We start from the raw sequence: 22,452 nt of genomic DNA on the forward strand, positions 1-22,452 counted from the left end.
AGTTTTATAATGGTACCCAAAGTTTTAGACTAGAACCCAAAGTTTTATACTGGTACCCAAATTTTACTGGTAACCAAAGTTTTATACTGGTACACAAAGTTTTATACTGGTACCCAAAGTTTTATACTGGTACCCAAAATTTTATACTGGTACCCAAAGTTTTATTCTGGTACCCAAAGTTTTATACTGGTACCCAAAGTTTTATACTGGTACCCAAAATTTTATACTGGTACCCAAAGTTTTATACTGGTACCCAAAGTTTTATACTAGTACCCAAAATTATATACTAGTACTCAAATTTTATTCTGGTATCCAAAGTTTTATTCTAGTACCCAAAGTTTTATACTAGTACTCAAAGTTTTATACTGGTACCCAAAGTTTTTATACAGGTACCCAAAGTTTTAGACTAGTACTCAAATTTTATTCTGGTACCCAAAGTTTTATACTTGTACCAAAAGTTTTATACTAGAACCCAAAGTTTTATACTGGTACCCAAAGTTTTATACTGGTACCCAAAGTTTTAAACTGGTACCCAAAGTTTTATACTGGTACTAAAAATTTATACTGGAACCCAAAGTTTTTTACTGGTACCCAAAGTTTTATACTAGAACCCAAAGTTTTATACTGGTACCCAAAGTTTTATACTGGTACCCAAAGTTTTAAACTGGTACCAAAAGTTTTATACTGGTACTAAAAATTTATACTGGTACCCAAAGTTTTTTACTGGTACCCAAAGTTTTATACAGGTACCCAAATTTTATACTGGTACCCAAAGTTTTATACTGGTACCCAAAGTTTTATACAGTTACCCAAATTTTATACTGGTACCCAAATTTTATACTGGTACCCAAAGTTTTATACTGGTACCCAAAGTTTTATACTGGTACCCAAAGTTTTATACTGGTACCCAAAATTTTATACTAATACCTAAAATTTTGTTTTAATATTGGTACCCAAAGTTTTATACTGGTACCTTAAGTTTTATACGAGTACCCAAAGTTTTATACTGGTACCCAAATTTTATATTGGTACCCAAAGTTTTATACTGGTACCTAAAGTTTTATACTGGTACCCAAAATTTTATACTAATAGCCAAAAATTTATTCTGGTACCAAAAGTTTTATACTGGTACCCAAAGTTTTATACTAATAGACAAAAATTTATTCTGATACCCAAAGTTTTATACTGGTACCCAAAGTTTTATACAAGTTTTTTAGCAGTAGGATTTTATTTCAACATCTTTAGTTATGATGCAGTACAAAGCCTATCAACTCCCAGACGACGAGCCGATGCGCTACATGTTGAGCCACGGTCGAGGGTTTCTATGACATTAACTCAAGGTCCAACAACCCTGGATAACTAAGGGGAATTATATCTTTCCTTTGCGCCTGTTCATGTTGCACACCTAGCACCTAGGAACCATTTAATGTCTTCAGTTATAACGCAGTGTCTGCGCGAGATTTGAACCTATTACATCCCTGATGACAAGCAGATGCGCTACTTGTTGAACCTTGGGGAACCAATTCTTTCCTTTTCTGTATTAGTTTAAGTGACATCTATCCAGCAACCAACTTTTTTTATTGAACTACCTGCCTGAAAGTTTTATGGTAATGAGTTACGCCTGTTTATGAGCCAAGGAAATCCTCCTACTCCAACTTTACATGTTGTACACCTGCCATAGCAGCAGTAGGAACCATTTAATGTCTTCAGTTATAAAGCAGTGTCTGGCCGAGATTCGAACCTATTACCTCCCTGATGACAAGCAGATGCGCTTCTTGTTGAACCTTGGATAATTAAGGGGAACCAATTCTTTCCAATTTAAGTGACATCTATCCAGCAATCAACTACCTGCCAGAAAGTCCTATGGTAATGAGTTACGCCTGTTTACGAGCCAAGGAAATCATACGCTAACTTTACATGTTGCATACCTGGCATAGCTGCAGTAGGAACCATTTAACGTCTTCAGTTTTCGCGCAGTGTCTGGCCAAGATTCGAACCTATTACCTCCATGATGACAAGCAGATGCGCTACATGTTGAGCCATGGTACGCAGGTTAAATTTGTCTTAAAAATAATCGTCTTTAAAATGCTTATCATATGTACACTTGCAATAAATGTATTTGTCATAAAAACTTACCTCTTATGAAAAATGTTTTTTTACAAAAGTGCTTTTTATTACAATTATTCATGGGTATAATTTTTATGACTAACTTTTTATGTCACATAATCTTAATGACAATGTAATTATGAAGTTATTACAAAAAATACTAAACAATAGGTACTGGAAAAAGAAGAACTGAATTAAAATAATTTTTTGGGGGGTAGGGTGATTTTTATTGGGTGGGGAGGGCCAGGGCGAGTAAATCACATTTTTAATTTTGGGGTGATGTTTAATTTTTTTTCTAAGGCAATTTTTTTCTGGTAGTGTGATGGTACCCTCCCCCAAAATAGTTGTAAACCTTCCCAGTACCTATAAGAAACTACCCTGAATAGGAGCACCATATCGGTTTAGTAGTTAGCGAGATCCTGTAGTACAAACATATAGACTGACAAACAAACAGACATCATAATACTTAATGATCTAAAAATAAGACAAATTTTCATTTTGAAATATTGGAGCTCTGATAGCTTTTTGGTACGGTAACAGCTTTGAACCATCTATCATCCGGGTTCGAATCCCAGAAGAAAAAAAAATTTGGGGGGATGAACGGTGACTTTTATTATTTTTTTATGGGAAAATAGGGGGGAGTTTGGTTGAGCACCCACCAGTTTTAATTTTAGTTTTTTAAAAAATTCAAAAACTTGGAAAAGGCAATTTAAAAAGTTTACATTAGTTCAGTAGTTATCGAATTCTTAATCTACAGACAAAATAACTCTCCATACTTTATACATTTCCCCAAAAAAATTATAAACTTTCCCTGGATCAATAAGAAGCTTCACATTACCACTTTATATAATAGAATATGTGGATATATTAAAAAAAAGAAAATTTGTTAATAAAATTATGGACCTCATTTATTGGCCAGTTCATTTATATATCCCATAAGAGGGGAGAGATGGATTAAAGGGGGTGTATGGGGGTTATTGTTATTTTAGCCAGCTGAGATTATTTCTTTATCAGAGTACATGAAAATATGGACAACATCAAAGTAATAATATATCGATTCATGTATTGCTTATAAATTCAGAAATTGTATAACATAATGATGAAGATAAAGAAACATTTTTTTTATAATAATTGCAGTTTCGAAAATAAAATCAATTTTAGTAAGCATCTTTGTAAAATAAACAAAATCGGATGATATATGATAATCATTTAACTATTTCAATCTATCGAGTACATAAAGATTATGTAGATTTTTTTGCATATTATACAGGACAATTTATTGCATTTTACAGACCCTTTTTAACCAACTTTAAAAAGTAAAATACATCGCTGTTTAAATTTTTTTTGTTAGAAAACATATTAGGATAATTTGTGTTCAAAATAAACACACACACACACCCTCCCCCCTCCTCAAATCTTAATTTAAATATTTTCATTAATTTAAAAATACTATGAAAAATGAAATATGTATAAATCTTTTTTTTTGCATAACTTTTTTAGTGTCTCTCATCAACCACAAAGTATTAAATACATTTAAAATTGAAGAAATATCTAAGTAGGAGAAGCTTAATTATATAGAACAAGTATTGCGTACCTAAACGGAAAAATAATAGAGAAGGTACTATATAACTTGAGTATCACAAAAATTGATTGCCCCCTGTGAGGTTTGAACTCACGGTCCCTAGTTTACAAGACGAGTGCTCTACCATTGAGCTAAATAGGCCACTTGTACAAGAAAAAAAATTTAAGATAATGCAAATTCATAGTGAATATTAAGTAAATTCTGAAAAATTTGTATCTTTTAAAAACAATAAAATTAGGCAAACGTCAGTAGGGCAGTTACCCTATAAATAGTATTCAATAATATTTATAAGTATCAACGTTCAAAAACGTCTTGCTCCTGGTGAAATTCGAACTTATAACCCCGGCATAACAGTGTAGAAGAACCGTGCGCTAACTGATTACGCCACTGGAGCTCTTACATTACAGGTTCAAACTTTTTGTAGTTGTTCGAGATGGTAGTTTCTATGTTGTAATTTTAAAAAAACTTAAGATAAAATTTTTATAAAAGAATATAAAAAAATTTAAAAGTATAACATTTAAAAAAATTATTTTTGGGCGATGGAAATGTCTGACCCCCACCCCAAAATTAGCTCAAAACCATCCAATGTCAATATATATATAACTAGCGGCTACGCCCCTACAGGCCTTTAGGGGGCACTTGAGGAAGAGAGAGAGTCAAATTTAATAACCCAATTTCTTATTTTAAATTTTTAAAGAAAAGTAAAAAAAAATTTTTTTTTGGGGGGGGGGAATTTTTTTTTTAGGGGGGGGGGGCTCCCCCCTCATTTTTAATTTTAGTTTAAAAAATTTAAAAAAATTTTTCTTTTTTTGAGGGGGGGGGGGATTTTAAATTTTTTTGGGGGGTTGGGGGTGTCCCACCCCCAAAAAAATAGTTATAAACCTTCCCAGGACCTATGAGAAGCTACCCTGTTAAGGAGAACCCGATCGGTTCAGCGGTTAGAGAGATCCTTCGGTACAGACACACAGATACACAGACACATAGACATCCTGTTACTTTAGTAAAAGGATTCCTGAGAAGGACAACATTGTCAGTTCAGTGGTTGCTGAGATCTTAAGCTTCAGACAGACAAAATTAAATGAAAATTAAGCCCCGCGGCTGAATTGACGGCTGAGGCTTGTACTAATTTAGCACCTGCGGCTGCGGCTGGGGCTTACAATATCTCAGCCGCGCGGCTGTGTCAAAGCTGCGGCTGAATTTAAAAAATTAAGCTGCGGCTGAGGCTGCGGCTTACAAATATCAAGCCGCGCGGCTGCGGCTGCGGCATAATCATAACTTTGCAGCTGCGGCTGAGGCTTTCTTGAAGCCGCGCGGCTGAGTGCGGCTGCGGCTTCAAATTATTAACAGCCGCGCGGCTGAGTGTGGCTGAGGCTTTCCCAACTATAAGCCGCGCGGCTGATTGCGGCTGAGGCTTAGAGGGGCGTTGGCTGAATGAGGCTTAGTGCGGCTGAGGCTTAATGTGGCTGAATTGGAGTTTTGTGGCTGAGGCTTACAGTGGCTGAGGCTTACAGTGGCTGAATGCGGCTGAGGCTTACAGTGGCTTATGTTTTCTTTAAGCCGCGCGGCTGCGACTAAGGCTGAGGCTTATTGGGTGGCTGAGGAAGCCGCGCGGCTGATTTTGAGGCTTCTCGTAAGCCGCGCGGCTGATGGTGGCTGAGGCTGAGGCTGCGGCTGCGGCTTCCGAACCCTGAAAAATAGTTATCCTCTTATATAAAGTAGAAAGCTTTTTTATTTATACCGCTAAACCGATATGGTTCTCCTTTACAGTGAACCTACTTATAGGTCCTGATATGGTTTTAGCTACGAATATTAGATGTTAGGGGTGCATCCGCTATTCTGATATAAAAGTAACAGGATGTCGCTAACATCCCAAAGCCTTTAGTACTTTTATTGAATTTTATAAATTGACCTACAAACAGTGATGTTTAAACTTTTCGGCCAATAATCATAATCTACAAAGGGAGTAATTAAGATTATCATCAATGGGGATGTAAATCAATTTATCGTCCATTGTCCCATAAGATTCCTAAAGAAATGATACTAATAACTCAGCCCTCTCCTATGATGACATATCTGGTTTAGATATGGTTAGACAAAGATCTTTCAAACATCCAGCAGACAATGAGCCTTTCAAGCCTGTGGTTTTACATTACTGCTGAAATTTGATATACAAAATAGACAAAGCTAGCAAGTTTTTATTTTCAATCTTTTGTCCGTATTTCTATTTTTATTCATTGAGGAGAGGACATTGGGTTCTTTATTACACCAATTCCCAATAATAATAATAATAACGTTGTCTTATTTGTTGGATTAACAACTTTGGGGACTTTTCGTGAATTTTTATTGGTTGGTTCATGAAGTTGTGTGTCTAAACGTTTAAAAAACCACTAATTGTTCTCTACAGAAGTGTTAATTTTGTATATCATCTTTGGGGATGTAGTTCAATTTATTGGTGATTGTCTTATCCCTTTAGATCCCTGTATTCAAAGTGCAAAATTCATTATCAAAAATAACACAAGAATCTAAACTGATCTTCCATTAGTTCTTAAATAACTCCTATAAATTTAGGAGCTTATGTTCATCTATTTTGCTGTCGAATGTTAACTATAACTGTTGAAAACTTGTTGGGCATAAACTAGTTATAGAATAGAAGCCTTTAAGCATGCCTTTAAGACTTTAAAATATTTGTGACGATTAGGTACAATGTTATTATAGACGCATCTCTTTTAATGGCAGCTTATAGTGCCTAATAAAAAATTACGTCATACAATACAAATGACCAATGTTCGGCCAGTATGCATTGCAATTGACCAAATGTTTATTTGCCTATTATTGGTCATTTGTACTGTATGATGTAAATTTTCATTCGTTTATAAACTCTAAACTTTGTGTTAGCGATTTTAAGAAAACACTGCGTTTCCTTTCCTTGCTATAAATCATTTCAACCCTAAATTACTACTTGTATACAGGGAGGGCGGGGACTATAGAGATTAATAAATCTACATCACTTTCTTCCACCCAGTATTTTTCTAGCAAATGAAAAATTTTAAGATTGATTTCAGATTAGTTATTCCTTACGGGATTAACTTTATGACTCTTATTTATCCTACTCTTAAAAATTATCTATAATACGATACGAAACATAACTTTTCAGTATGGCTAAGAAACAATTTTGATTTCTTGCAAATGAATCAGATTCAATAATCCAAACATAAATGTAAAGGGTAAGAATAAAACCATGCCTATTGTCCTATTATTATATCCCTGATTTAAAAAAGAACCATCTCCAAGAAGAAATAAAGTAAACAGTAATAAAGCCAAAACGAATAATTAGAAGAAATTCTGAGAAATATATCCAATTTTATTTTGCACTAAATATTCGGTTTTTAAATTATATTTTTCTAAATAAATGACGTAAATTAGTAATCGTTTAACCTATGTTGGAGTTATGAGACCTGAGGGGACCTAATCAGGGATCTAAATGGATAAGACAAAGTCTGATAAATTAAAATACATCCCTATTAAAAGTAACAAAAGTGCCACTTCTGTAGATTACAATTAGTGATTGAAATGATTGAACACTTAATTTCATGATCAAATTAATCAAAGCTCAATATAGTCCCTAAATTTGTTAAGTCAACCAATAAGAAAACTTATATAACTTTGGGGACTAGTGTAATAAACAGACCATTGTTCCCTCTCTTTATGACACAAAACCCTTTTTTTATCTATTTTACTATCCCAAAGTCCCTGACATGGAATTAAGCTTTTATTTTCCTTATTAAGTATATCTTTATATACATCTTTGAAAGTCATAAAAAAGTGGTATGTCGCAGGGAGGGAGGTGACATTGGACTGTTTATTACACTAGTCCTCAAAGTTTTTAATGACATATTCATATTCATTGACTTAACAACTCTGGGGACTTTTAATGAATAAATGATTGGTTGATTCATTGAGTTAAGTGTCTAGACGTTTTAATTGTAATCTACATAAAAGGGAATTTTGTGTATCATCATTTGGGATGTAAATGAATTCATCGGCCATTGTCTTATCCCTTCAGATCCCTGTAAAAAAGTAGTATGTCGACAGTTACTTGAAAATACCATTTTAGAAGCGCAGCTAATCTATAATTAGACAGGGATCTATAGGGATAGGACAATGGCTGCTAAATTGATAAAGATCCCCAATAATGAGACATAAAATTACCCCTTCTGTAGCGTAAAAAGTGGTTGAAACGTTTAAACAATCAACTCAATAAATCAACCAATTTATTGAAGTTCCCAAAGTTGTTAAGCCAACGAGTAAGATAACGATATTATAAAACTTTTAGGACTAGTGTAATATACAGCTTATTGTCCCCTCTCGTTGCGTAGTTATAATAGAGATGTAAATAAAGACTAAGAATTATAAGAATTATGATAAAGCCGTTTTAAAATTTAAATGGACGTACTTACTTTCATTGATGACCAAATAGTTCCAACTTTCCTTAATTTCCCAAATTGTGAGATGAATCTTAATAGGTCATTATGGAGAAGGATGGAAATTGTGAATTTTTTATTTAAAAAATAATTATTCTCATTAAAGAGCGTATCTCCGAGAGAAATAGCTTAAAACCTGAACTAGAAAGAAAAATCTTCTAGCTGTTATTGGGATATTAATGGAAACACAAACAGCCAATAATTAACTACTTCAGTACATATTTAATTAAAATTATTTGAATTGGTTATAGCTAAATTAATTGTTTTTTAATGCCTATCTGATTAAACTATTAAAAAACTCAAGATTTAAGTTTTTTAACCTATAATTGTAACTGTATGAGATTGTCAAACAAAATAGAGAATTTTTTAGCTAGATATTTCTTGGCTAGTGCATATCTTTACACATGTAAAGATATTTTTTTAAAAACAGTTTTTACACAGTCAAGAGCCCATAATTTCTAAAGAGTTTCAATCAATATTAATCAAAATAATTACTGTATAACATTTTACTGTTAACTTTTATCTGATACTTGTTAAAATAGATTTTTTTTGTCTTGGTGGACGATTGGATGGCGATTTTGTTGTATTTTTGGTGCTTGCTTTATGTATAAGGTAAATCCCTATAATGTATATAGCTGATATTTGCCAAGGTTCTAAGAAGGGTTGGTGAATTTTAGGAATAAGCTGCTAATCTATTAGGCAATTTAGGTGCCTTCCAACAAAATGTCTTTTGAGCAATGAACCCAACTTCCTTGTTTTGAGATAAATTGAAAATAATGAGAATTTTTCCCCTTTGGCTAACCATGCATGGGGCCATAGCCCATTGGTGTTCAAATCTATGGTGCCCTCACCTATTACCCTGATATAACCAAAATTAACATTACCCAAAGTAAGAAACGAAAAACTACCCCTCCCGTAATTCATTTCAAAAGAAAGAGAAAGGGGTTTCAGTGCTCAACAATGAACTTTGAGGGTAACATCCAGTTTATTACTGTTTTGTTTAATGTTTAATGTTTAAATAAATGATGATGATGATTCTAAAAACTACAGGAAACATAAATTTCTTCAAATATTCCACGCATGGGGGACAATACAGGAATATTATTGTGCTTTATTTTAAGCGAAGCATTCTCTATACTTAGGGTTGGTCCGTCCGTCTGAACGGTTAGCTCTTTTCGTTAATTTCGCTCTAGCGATTTCAAACTATTTCATAAATTCATGCTATTCATCTGATTTTTAGAATACTGATTTCTATTACAACAAAGTACAATAGTACTGTATCCTGTAATTAAGTAGTTCATATTCATATTCCCAAAGTTATCCCCCCCCCCCCCCCCCAACCTTCCATAAACAGCTTTACCTTTTCATTTTAAAACTAAAATTGATAAGTCTCTTGGGACGAGGTCACTAATCCTGTGATATAAAGAGTAAGGCATTTTAGTCCGTTGCTGAAGATCTCTAAAAATACTAGCCCGAATCTGTTGTACTCTTCAGGATAGCTTTATAATTGTCTTAAGATGGTTTTAGGCTGTTTACCAACCCCATCCTCCCCTGGATGTTAGGGGCGAAGCCATTAGTATAGAATAAAGCAATAATATATATTTCATTAATCAGGAAGGAAATAAGATTAGATAATGGCACAGTTATTGGAACATTTGGATGGAGAGATGGCACTGGAACAGTAAGGTATAATAATCAGATAGATTAGATAATAGTACAGTTAGTTGTACATTTGAATGGAGGGTATGATTATCAGATAGATTAGTTAGTGGTACAGTTAGTGGTACATTTGGATAGAGGGTATAATTATCAGATAGGTTAGATAATGGTACAGTGAGTGGTACATTTAGATGGAGGGAATAATAATCAGATAGATTAGATAATGGTACAGTTAGTGGTACATTTGGATGGAGAGTATAATAATCAGATAGATTAGATAATGGTACAGTTAATGGTACATATGGATGGAGGGTATAATAATCAGATAGATTAGATAATGGTACAGTTAGTGGTACATATGGATGGAGAGTATAATAATCAGATAGATTAGATAATAGTACAGTTAGTACTACATTTGGATGGAGGGTATAATAATCAGATAGATTAGATAATAGTACAGTTAGTGGTACATTTGATGGAGGGTATTTTATCAGAAAGATTATTTAGTGGTACAGTTAGTGGTACATTTGGATAGAGGGTATAATTATCAGATAGGTTAGATAATGGTACAGTTAGTGGTACATTTGGATGGAGGTTATAATAATCAGATAGATTAGATAATAGTACAGTTAGTGGTACATTTGGATGGAGGGTATAATAATCAGATAGATTAGATAATGATACAGTTAGTGGTACATTTGGATGGAGGGTATAATAATCAGATAGATTAGATAATGGAACAGTTAGTGGTACATTTGGATGGAGGGTATAATAATCAGATAGATTAGATAATGGTACAGTTAGTGGTACATTTGGATGGAGGGTATAATAGTCAGATAGATCAGATAATGGTACAGTTAGTGGTACATTTGGATAGAGGGTATAATAATCAGATAGGTTAGATAATGGTACAGTTAGTGGTACATTTAGATGGAGGGAATAATAATCAGATAGGTTAGATAATGGTACAGTTAGTGGTACATTTGGATGGTGGGTATAATAATCAGATAGATTAGATAATAGTACAGTTAGTACTACATTTGGATGGAGAGTATAATAATCAGATAGATTAGATAATAGTACAGTTAGTACTACATTTGGATGGAGGGTATAATAATCAGATAGATTAGATAATGATACAGTTAGTGGTACATTTAGATGGAGGGTATAATAATCAGATAGATTAGATAATGGTACAGTTAGTGGTACATATGGATGGAGAGTATAATAATCAGATAGATTAGATAATAGTACAGTTAGTACTACATTTGGATGGAGGGTATAATAATCAGATAGATTAGATAATGATACAGTTAGTGGTACATTTAGATGGAGGGTATAATAATCAGATAGATTAGATAATGGTGCAGTTAGTGGTACATTTGGATGGAGGGTATAATAATCAGATAGATTAGATAATGGTACAGTTAGTGGTACATTTGGATGGAGGGTATAATAATCAGATACATTAGATAATGGTACAGTTATTGGTACATTTGGATGGAGGGTATAATAATAATATAGATTAGATAATGGTACAGTTATTGGTACATTTGGATGGAGGGTATAATAATAATATAGATTAGATAATGGTACAGTTATTGGTACATTTGGATGGAGGTTATAATAATAATATAGATTGGATAATGGTACTGTTAGTGGTACATTTGGATGGAGGGTATGATAATAATATAGATTGGATAATGGTACTGTTAGTGGTACATTTGGATGGAGGGTATAATAATCAGATAGATTAGATAATGGTACAGTTAGTGGTACATTTGGATGGAGGGTATAATAATAATATAGATTAGATAATGGTACAGTTAGTGGTACATTTGGATGGAGGGTATAATAATAATATAGATTAGATAATGGTACAGTTATTGGTACATTTGGATGGAGGGTATAATAATAAGATAGATAAGATAATGGAGTAGTTAGTGGTACATTTGGATGGAGGGTATAATAATAATATAGATTAGATAATGGTAGAGTTAGTGGTACATTTGGATGGAGGGTATAATAATAAGATAGATTAGATAATGGTACAGTTATTGGTACATTTGGATGGAGGGTATGATAATCAGATAGATAAGATAATGGAGTAGTTAGTGGTACATTTGGATGGAGGGTATAATAATCAGATAGATAAGATAATGGAGTAGTTAGTGGTACATTTGGATGGAGGGTATGATAATCAGATAGGTTAGATAATGGTACAGTTAGTGGTACATTTGGATGGAGGGTATAATAATCAGATAGATTATGTAATGGTACAGATAGTGGTAAATTTAAACACTAATGGCTAGGACACAGAAAAAGACCTCAGTTTAGAAGTCTGGAATTGACCTACCTATATTATTCAATAAGGAAGTATTGTATATAAATTAAACCTTGTTGTAATATTTTAAGGTATTATGACTATCAGGCAGACGCTAATGGATACAGAATTCTCAATCATAGAAAGGTATTTTTTAGTAGCGAAGCTACTCTATAATTCACAATGTCCGTCCGTCCGTCTGTCCGTCTGTCCGTCTGTCCGTCCGTCCGTCTGTCCGTTCGTCTGTCCGTCTGTCCGTCCGTAATTAATGAATTGGGGGAAACGTGATTTTCTCGGCTCCTATAAAAGATAGAGAGCTGAAATTTTTTGACAACATTCCCATCATTAAGGAGCACAATTAACTATAAAACATCAATGGCGGTTGGACTGCTTTATAGCAGGTTTTAGTCTATTTTTATATTTTCCAAATTTTCCCCATATCTTTGGTGTTTATGGTCCGATTATCAAAATTTTTTCAGTTAAAGATATCAAAATTAAATTTCCCGTCATTTGAAGAAAATAACAATGACGGTCAGACTGCCTTTTTGCAGGTTTTTGGCTATTTTTATATTTTTCATATTTTTCTCCATATCTTTGGTGTTTATGGTCCGATTTTCGAAATTTTTTCAGTTAAAGATATCAAAATTAAATTTTTTGTCGTTTGAAGAAAACAACAATGACAGTCAGACTGCCTTTTTGCAGGTTTTTTGGTATTTTTTATATTTTTCACATTTTTACCCATATCTTTGGTGTTTATGGTTCAATTTTCATAAATTTTTCAGTTAAAGATATTAAAATTAAATTTCTGGCGTTTTATGAAAAGAAACAATGGCGGCCAAACTGCCTTTTACCAGGTTTTTGGCTATTTTTATATGTTGATATATTTCCCCATATCTTTGGCATTTTGGGTCCAATTTTAAAACTTTTTGGCATTAACAGTTTCAAAATATTTTTTCCCATTGTTATGTGCATCTAGTATGTAATTTACTTTAACCATCTTCATCATACAAAATAAAACAAGGTTTCATGTTTATTTTCTCCAATAAAACTATTATTGATTTTAAATCTACTTCTACGTATTCCCATCCACAATTTTTGTGCTTCGTTCCAAAAGTTTTATATTAATGGTTTCATGTAAAAGTTAGCCTAACATCTTTAATCAATGTTATTGAAATTTGATTATTTGGTTCATTAGGTTGAGTGTTCAAACGTTTCAACCACTAATTGTAATCCACAGAAGGGGTATTTTTTTTAATTATCATTAGGAATGTATACCATTTTATAGGCAAATGGACGCTTTACACCGCAATCATAGGGCTTAGGGCTGACAACCCTATCCCATATCCATGAAAAGCCACATTGTTACAGAAACACTGACAAATTGTCAGCGGCCTATGCTCCCCCATGTGGAGTGAAAAGGGCTTGTTACTGTTACTGTGTTACCATTTTATAGGCCATTGTCTTATATCTCTGGTTAGTTTACCTTTGAATAAATCATAGATCTTAAGAGATAAGACATTGAACGATAAAATGATATACAGATCAAATTTATTGGTTGATAACTTTGAACACTACATTTTCAATCAAAATTCAATATAAGTACCTACATTTTTTGTTATTTACAGTCTAAAATAATTTCAATTTTGCAGATGTACGAGCCGTACGAGCCAGAAACAACAGAACCAACAAATAATGACATCATCACTAATGAAATAGGCAGGATAAGTAAATTGAAAAATTTTTATTACTAAAACAATAAAACTTAGATCTAACGGTAGCAAAAGAATAACAAAATCTAGAAAGATTAATGTTTTCTTTTTACAAATTTTACATAAAATTTTTGGGAAAACAGATGTATGAAAATAATTCTGCTTTAAATATACAAACTGTTTTTCTACAAATCTTTTGTACATAAAATGGTACAACGTTACCTATGCCCTTTTACACCCCAACCATTTAAAAATTATCCTATTGAGAAAAAACACATTATTTTTTAAAACCATGTTTTTAAAGATGTTAATGACAATTTTTTCTATCTAATTTTCTTACCAATTTATTAGAACTGAGGTGGATTCTTAAAAAAATTTGCCCCTTTTATCGCTTAGAAGAGCAAATTTTTTTTTAAGAATCCACCTCTGGTAACTAAATTGATTTTCATACCCAACTTATTTATCTGTGATCTATGGAAATAGGTGATCTATCTGTCCTACAAGTTCCAAGAAAAACTAAAGTTTTCAAGTTTAGAAAACCAAGGAAAAATAGTATCATATTATTTAACTAAGTATAATTTTGAGGCTATTTATAGTGATAAATTACGTCATACAATACTAATGACCAATGATAGGCCAATACACAGACTAAATTATCAATGAGAGGGCAGTATGACGTAATTTTTATAGGAACTAAACAAGGCTTCATAATATTTAAACAGTTTGGATGGCTGCTTGTCTTTTATGGTGAATTTTAAAACAAATCGTACCCATTTCGAGAGTCGTATGATCTCTTCCCTTCCCTTCTCTTACCCTCGCACTAATGATTTATATCAATAAGTGATGGGAAAACTTATATTTAGTTATAGGTAACCTTTTTTAATTCAATAAGTTTAAAACCGATTGATCAATTATAAAGTGTACCTACTACTAAATTTAATGTGTACGTTATCTAAAAGGATAGGTTACTAGAGTGTAAAGGGTCCAGTAGGGGTATGCCTTCTAACAGGGTTAATCAATAAATTTTCCTAAATGATACTATTTTTCAAATGATTAGAAAAGCAATTTTGATGCGAAGAAAAGATTTTATTAGACAAGGGTAATATATCAATAATCTTAGTATAATATAAAAGAGCATCTGTCTGTGTGTGTGTTGCTTAAGATCTAGCAACTATTTTGGGGGAGGGTACCTCCACCATTTTAAAAGAAACTGCCCTCAAGAAAAAAAATTACCTCCAATATAATTTTGACTTTTTCATCTGAATTAAAATTAAAAGTTCACCCACCCACCTCCCATCCCTAAATAGTCCCAAGAGGCCTCTAGGGGCGTAGATGCCATTATTAGGATAAAGGGACCTTTCAGCAACTTTGGCCATTAGACACACGGTCATATTCCAGTTGTAAAGTGTTTTCCTTCCCAAAAATAAACTAGTTAAAACATATTGGTATATCAAAAAATGCATCATAGAAATAGAGGAAGAAAAATAGCCACAGAAAGATTTGTAGATCTTACAAACGAACAGACTGCTTTGCCCTCTAGGTTTTTTATTCAATACTAGATTTTATTTGAAGCTAAGACGATTGTGTCCAACTGTAGAAATTGGATCATGGAAAGAAAACGAAGTAACGGGTTTTGTCGTTTTTTCACAGTAGCCTTTCTCCTTTTTCTAGCCCCTGTGTGGGGCTTTAACCCTGCGGGGTTAATTTCCCAACCCTGCGTGGCAATAATTAACATTTACCTGACCTAACCTATCCTAAATAACCTATCTAAAGCTACTCTGAAAATACGACGAAACTAGCTACTTCGTTTTCTTCTATGATCCAAAATTTCTTGTTGCAGTGTCGGGTTTGAGTCTGGATTATTTCTTAAGACATTTAATATGGGGTTTGCCATTTCTAGCTAGTGAAATATAAAGTGAGGAGGGAAATGGCATGGCCTTTAAACAGGAACGACATATTATTGAGTACAATTAGGACTAGAAAATGGTAATATATTCAAAACCTAATCTATTTCTGTTGGATTAATCTCATTCTAATCCATACTGAAAAGTATATTATAGAATATTTTCATCTATAACTAAAATAAAATAAAAAGAATTAATCCCTGGTTTGTTGGCCCAGTCTTGCGGCCCCTCGGGATGTAACTTTGAGCTGTAATGAACCCGCGACCGTGGCGCAACACGTAGCGAAACCGCTCGTCGTCAGGAAGGTGATAGGTTCGAATCTCGGCGCGACACAGCGTCATATCTTCCTTGGCCCAAAGACAGCCGCAAATCATTACCATGCATAGTTAGGACTTTTTAGATAAAGTAAAAGGTCATGCAATAAAAGGGTTGGTTGTCTGTTGAGTGTTACTTAACCTAGTATATCATCCTATTACAAGCGGATGATGCTTTGGATTCTCTAGATGATCACTTAAAATCGAAGAAGAATCCCGCCCTTTTGAGGTAATTACGGTAAATTAAACTGTAATGAATAAACCAAATAACTTCAGTACAAATGAGAACATAGTACAAGTAGAAGAAAATGAGGATAGAGATAGAGTTTTCTCTAGCAGATCTCTACAAGGAATATGACATTTAATTCAGGTATCTAAAGGGATAAGACATGTTTGAAATGTTTAATAAAATTAAATAAATTAATAAACCAACCAATTAACTTTTACAAAAGTTGTTAAGTCAACAAATGAAAAAGTTATAGTTAAATTACCAATGGCAGGCCAGTATACATTTCGATTAACGACTGGGAGGCCAGTATAAAGTAATTTTTAAGGCATTACAAAAAGCTTCAAAATATATGATTAAAATGTCACATAAAACAAATTAGTTGAACCAGAAAACACCAACGAAAATGAAATAGATGACGATTTACAAACAACCACACAACCACCTCTGAGAAGAGAGAGAACAAAGCCTTATCAGAGAAGGAATCATATATCAGCGCCGTATCAGGCCAGGGAAAATCTGGCAGCTTTCATTGAAAGACAAAGACCAGCGCCGTATCAAAGAAGACAACAAATAACAGAGCCGTATAAAGAAAAAGAAAATCCGTCAAAAATTATAGCAAATTCTGGTAAAATTTCTTATTTTAATAGTTTTTCCAAAATAAATTTGTTTTTCTGTCTCATATAGCATAATAACTTAAAACCCTTAGAGGCTACAGGCAAAGCCGCTACTTGTTCTTGATAAAGTTATGCACTACTGAGATGCAGTAATTGATTATGAATGAACGAAAAGTTGAAAGTAGAAATAATCTAGATTGCATTTCCTTATCCTTGTAAAAAAAGCTAACAGGATCTTTGTCTGTCTTTCCAAAGGATCTTGCTAACCGCTGAACTGATATGATGTTCCTTTGCAGTGTAGCTTCTCTTAGATCATGGAAAAGTTTATAACTATTTTGGGGGATTTTACCAACTTACACCTCAGAGAAATTAACCTAGAAAAAATGACCCACATCCAATTTTTTTACTTTCTCTTTTTAAAACTAAAAGTTAAAAATTTGATGGTCAACTTCACCACATTTCTCAAGTGCCTTTAGAGGCTTCTAGAGGCGTATCCGCTAGTCATTATTAAATGAATAATCATTAATTTATATCATATTTCTAATTTCAGCGCCGCATAAAGTTTCATTGGAGTCAGCAGCGCCGCAAAAAGTTAGTCTAGAAGCAGTGGCGCATAAAGTTAGCCTAGAAGCAGTGGCAGCGCCGCATAAAGTTAGTCTAGAACCAGTGGCAGCGCCGCATAAAGTTAGCCTAGAAGCAGAGCCATATCAAACAAATAATGTAGAGACTGTCCCTTTCCAACAACATACTCAAAATAATCTTCAAACTTTTTCTAGGTAAATTATTTTAGAGATCAAACCCTTAAATCCTAGGAATTATAGGGATTATGGGGATTATACAATGGCCGATAAATTGATGTACATCCTAATGATGAAATACAAAATTGCACCTTCTGTAGATTAAAAGTAGTGGTTGAAACGTTTGAACACTCAACTTAAAAAATTAACCAATCATAATATAGTAAAAGTCCCCGTAGTTGTTAGACCAACAAATAAGAAAACGGTATTATAAATCTTTGGGGACTAGTGTAATAAACAGCCCATTGTCCCCTTTCTTTCTGTCTAAATCCACTGGTTGTCTTGAAAATGATGGTTTTGAATTCAAGCCTAAACGTCGTCATAACGTTCAAAATATACTGCAACTTTAGATGAGAAGGATAAAGAAAATATTTCATCCAAATGTATTTCTTGGAGGGGGGGGGGTAAATATTTTAGACAGTCAGACAAAGATTTAGACAAACAGACATACAGATAAACAGATAGACAAAAGGGCAGACAGATAGTTAAAGTGAAGGATAGATAAACAAACTGACAAACAAACATTCTTACAAAAAGACAGCCAAACGGACAGACAGACAGACAAACAGACAGACAAACTGACAGACAAACATCAAGATACAGAAAACTGACAGACAAACATCAAGATACAGAAAACTGACAGACAAACATCAAGATACAGAAAACTGACAGACAAACATCAAGATACAGAAAACTGACAGACAAACATCAAGATACAGAAAACTGACAGACAAACATCAAGATACAGGAAACTGACAGACAATCAAAAAGACAAACAGACTAAAGAAGTAAAACTTCCTTTAAAGACTGCCTAAGATATAATTTTCTATTTATTTGTAAGCAAGGAAGTAACAATGATGCCAATATCCATTAGTAGCAAAGCTCAGAAATCATGACATAAAGACCAACGGACCAAATAAGTCATATACACAAGTTTTGCACTTGTTTGGGAATTTTTACCAAAAATCTGTCATCTATTTTATGTAGGAGATGAAAAACATCATGTTTCCTTTAAAACGTTTATGATGAACAGATGGACATATCTAATAATAGAGTACCTTTGCTACTAAAAAAAATTACCACGATTTGAACAATGAATTAGCAGCACCAAACACACAACTGGATATATCATTACATGAATGTTACACCAGAATAATGTTAGATGTTCGCAGCTGGAAAAAATAACGATACCTACCATCCACCCCCTGTATCCCATACACTTCCGATCTTACTGAATGAACGAACTGACCAATAAATGATCTCAATGTTTGCAACCTTAATTGAGAACAATTGTATACTTTGACATAATGTCCACGTATATTCTATATCCATTAACACACAACACTTGCTTTTTCATGACGTGGTTATCGCCAGATCTTACTATTCAACTCAAAACAATGATTTTTTATATCTTTTTTTTAGAACATATATAGGATGGGGACATGAATTATAAATAATAGAAAATTTAAAGAGGAACTGAACATTTTGAGTTTTAGAAAAATATTGTACTTTTTCTCTCAATTTTTGTTTTGGGGGAGGGAGTATATCCCCTTCACCTCCCTATTTGGACGTTCTTGCATACCTAGTACCAATATAAAGCTTATCCTAAAATATAAAGTAGTAAGACTTTTTGTCTGGAAGATGTGTTGGGATAGTTTTAGGCTATTTTCCTGAACTACCGCGCCCTCTCGTAAAGTCTAGTAAATCTACCTAAATAAACTATATGAATAAAACGACCTTTCCTTTAAGAAGGTTTTTTTTAAACATTCTCCTAACAATGTTTGAAATTAAACTGAGTCATTGAATTATTCAGTTTACATCCTATTCAAGTCAAGATGAAACAAGTTGCGGAGCTAAAAGAAATAATTAAAGAATGATTCCACTTCAATCAAAAATTTTAAAAAAAAGAATTAAAATGCCATACTATACCATAAAAATCAAACTTTTTATAAAAAAAATGAATATGTTTTAGTAGTTAATGTTTTTATGATTGGGAATATAAACAAAACTAATTGAGCTGGACTTAAACCTATAAATTGGACTGTTATTTTTACAGCAAAAAGATAAAAAACTTTGGTGAATTAAAAAAAAATATTGGTTGTTACAAACTAGTATTCCCTATGCTTTTCTTTTACATTTAAGCTTCTGATAGGTTTAGGAGAGAATTATAGCTTTTTGGGAGGGTAACTCTTACCCCTCAAGAAAAATCAACCTTCTGAAATAATACATCCTAAATGAAAAAATAGTTTTTACCTTTTTGTTTTATTCACTTACTCCCCCCCTCCCCCTTTCCTTTATTTACTCTGGAGGCATCTAGGGGTGTAACAATTAATGTATATTTGTTTAAGTAGTTGTTTCCACCCCTGCCTATGCAAACTGTTTCAAATCAGCTCCCAAACTTTTTTTCATGTTGCAAATCTTTTTATATGTTCTACCATCATGTTTTACTCAGGGTTTTTAAGGCATAAGACAATGGACAATAAATTGTTGTTCATACATAAAACATCCCAAAATATGTTTAGAAATATTACCCTTTATGTAAATTAATTTTATTTTTTTAAAAATTTTGACACTGCTTGTTTTAACCAATGAATTAATTTAATAAAAAGTACCCAAAGTAACGGCCATGTCAGACAATAAAAGTTGTTTAAATTAAAAATTTGTCTTTGGTTAACAAGCATCTGCAGCCCTGGAATCTCTAGGTGCACTTGAAGGAATGAGCATGGACGACCCTTACTTTAAATTTTAATTTTAAAAGAAAGGGAAAAATTTGATAGTTTAAAAAGAAAATATAGTTATAAATCTTCCCTGGGCTTGTGAGAAGCTTCAATGTAAAGGAGAACCTTATCGATATAACGGTTAGCGGGATCCTTCCACACACACACAGACAGACAGACATCCTGTTGCTTTTATATATTGTTTGTTTTCACATTTCGTAGATAGATAGGAAGTATGAAATTGTTTATGCATCACTTTTCTTTAACTAAATGATTAGTAAAATTTTCCATATCATTGTATTGACATTTCTAAATAATAACACAAAGTTACCAGGCACTCCAGGGATCTAAAGGGATAATACGATGGCCGATAAATTCATATACATCCCTAATAACGAATCATGAAAATACCTCTTCTGTAGATTACAATTAGTGGTTGAAACGTTTCGACACTCAACTTTCTAAACCAAAAGTCCCCAGAGTTGTTAAGTCAAGGAATAAGAAAACGTTTCTTCTAAAACTTTGGGGACTAAAGTAATAAAGAACCCAACGTACCCTCCCTCCTTGCAGCACTCATAGATGCTTTAGCTTATATCCTATTTCTTATTAGGCTAATAGGGCAACAAATTTCAAGATATTAATAGTATCAACTCTAACATATAAACTTTTGTCTAAAGTAAATAGATATTATGAATAGTAATGATAGATAGGCAAAAAATGTTTAGGATCTAAAAACAAATAATAAATAATAATAATACAAAATGGAAAAAGAAAAGAAAATTGGGGAAGGTGATATTATTCTAGCGGTGATTTCTCTAGAGGGAGGGGGGGGGTGAGGTTTCCTATTTAAAATATATATGAACCTTCCCTGGAAAAGCTACTAATTTGATTTTGTGATTTTCAGAAATTTTAAAAATTATTGACAGGATTTAGTTAGTTGCATTAATATCAATATTATTTTGAAGTAATACATTTTTTAGGAGAAATGGATTAAGATTGTTGACAGAGAATGGGCTAATTTCCTTACCTGAAATATCTCAAAATCAGGTAGTTAGATAAATAGATAGATAGATACATAGATAGATAGGTAGATAGGTAGATAATTAGGTAGATATTTGATTGAGACTGTTGTCAGAGAATGGGTTAGTTTCTACTTTCTTTACCTGAAATATCTCAAAATCAGGTGATACAAATTAGAAGATTTTTTAGTGGTATAGATGTTCTAAACTAAGATGTGTTTGTCAAGTTTAATCAGTTTAATAATATAGTTCATCTTTGATGGTTCTTATTCTAGAATCCCCTACTTATTTGATATTTATCTTTTGAAATGGCAAACTAATCAAAGCTGTTTATAGTGCTTTAAAATATGAGGTCAAACAATACAAATGACCAATAATAGCCCACTACACAGTATGTCCGTCAAAGTCATCTGACCTTATTTTTTTGGGGGGGGCGGGGATTACTTTCTAGGATTACCAAGAGTCTCCCTGGTATAAAATTAGTTGCGTAAATGGTACATACTTTTCTATATATATTCTCCCATTTTCAAATTTTCACTGTAAATAAACAAACAGTGTATTAATTTGAATGCTGCCCTACTTGTGGACATTATTAACCATGTTCAATCATGATTAGAATTTCTTAATCTAATTATCTTCTTTAAAAAGGATAATTCACTTCAATTTTGTATAAATTTGAAATCTTTATCTGCCAAAAAAATCTATTATTTTTTTTTTAGATTTCAGAAGAAATCAGTACTGAAAGTGCTCAAAAAAGGTAATTTCTTACATGTCATATTGAGATGTAAAAATAATTAACAGGAACGTTGACGTTTAATGGTAGCTCAGCTGTATAAAATCAATTGCTAAACATTATAGCATACATTAAGAAATAGAAAGGGAGAGTATTGAAAGGAGATTAAGTAAACACAAAATTGCACCTTCTGCAGATTAAGATTAGTGATTAAACGCTTGAACACTAAACTCAATGATCCAACCAATCAAAATTCATAAGAATG

At 32.9% G+C, this 22,452-nt stretch overlaps 1 protein-coding gene and 1 non-coding gene across 2 annotated transcripts in view; one reads left to right on the top strand and one right to left on the bottom strand.

The window, feature by feature from the left end:
* Positions 1-22,452, top strand: part of LOC145304301 (uncharacterized) — a 68,920-nt gene that overhangs the window by 42,378 nt on the left and 4,090 nt on the right. The window contains exons 3-14 of the mRNA XM_080146161.1: positions 9,220-9,262; positions 9,781-9,855; positions 12,244-12,298; positions 13,801-13,867; positions 14,344-14,402; positions 14,916-14,959; positions 15,329-15,400; positions 16,355-16,426; positions 16,685-16,932; positions 17,472-17,697; positions 21,416-21,482; positions 22,174-22,211. Coding sequence (XP_080002287.1) covers positions 9,220-9,262; positions 9,781-9,855; positions 12,244-12,298; positions 13,801-13,867; positions 14,344-14,402; positions 14,916-14,959; positions 15,329-15,400; positions 16,355-16,426; positions 16,685-16,932; positions 17,472-17,697; positions 21,416-21,482; positions 22,174-22,211 — 1,066 coding nt within the window. The remainder of the gene's footprint in view (positions 1-9,219; positions 9,263-9,780; positions 9,856-12,243; positions 12,299-13,800; positions 13,868-14,343; positions 14,403-14,915; positions 14,960-15,328; positions 15,401-16,354; positions 16,427-16,684; positions 16,933-17,471; positions 17,698-21,415; positions 21,483-22,173; positions 22,212-22,452) is intronic.
* On the bottom strand, positions 3,758-3,829 carry TRNAT-UGU (transfer RNA threonine (anticodon UGU)). The gene has a single exon. It is a non-coding gene; the product is annotated as a tRNA-Thr (tRNA).

This window comes from Acartia tonsa, chromosome 13 (assembly GCF_053477335.1).
Source record: "Acartia tonsa isolate MP-2025a chromosome 13, ASM5347733v1, whole genome shotgun sequence".
Taxonomy (NCBI): Eukaryota; Metazoa; Arthropoda; class Copepoda; order Calanoida; family Acartiidae; genus Acartia; species Acartia tonsa.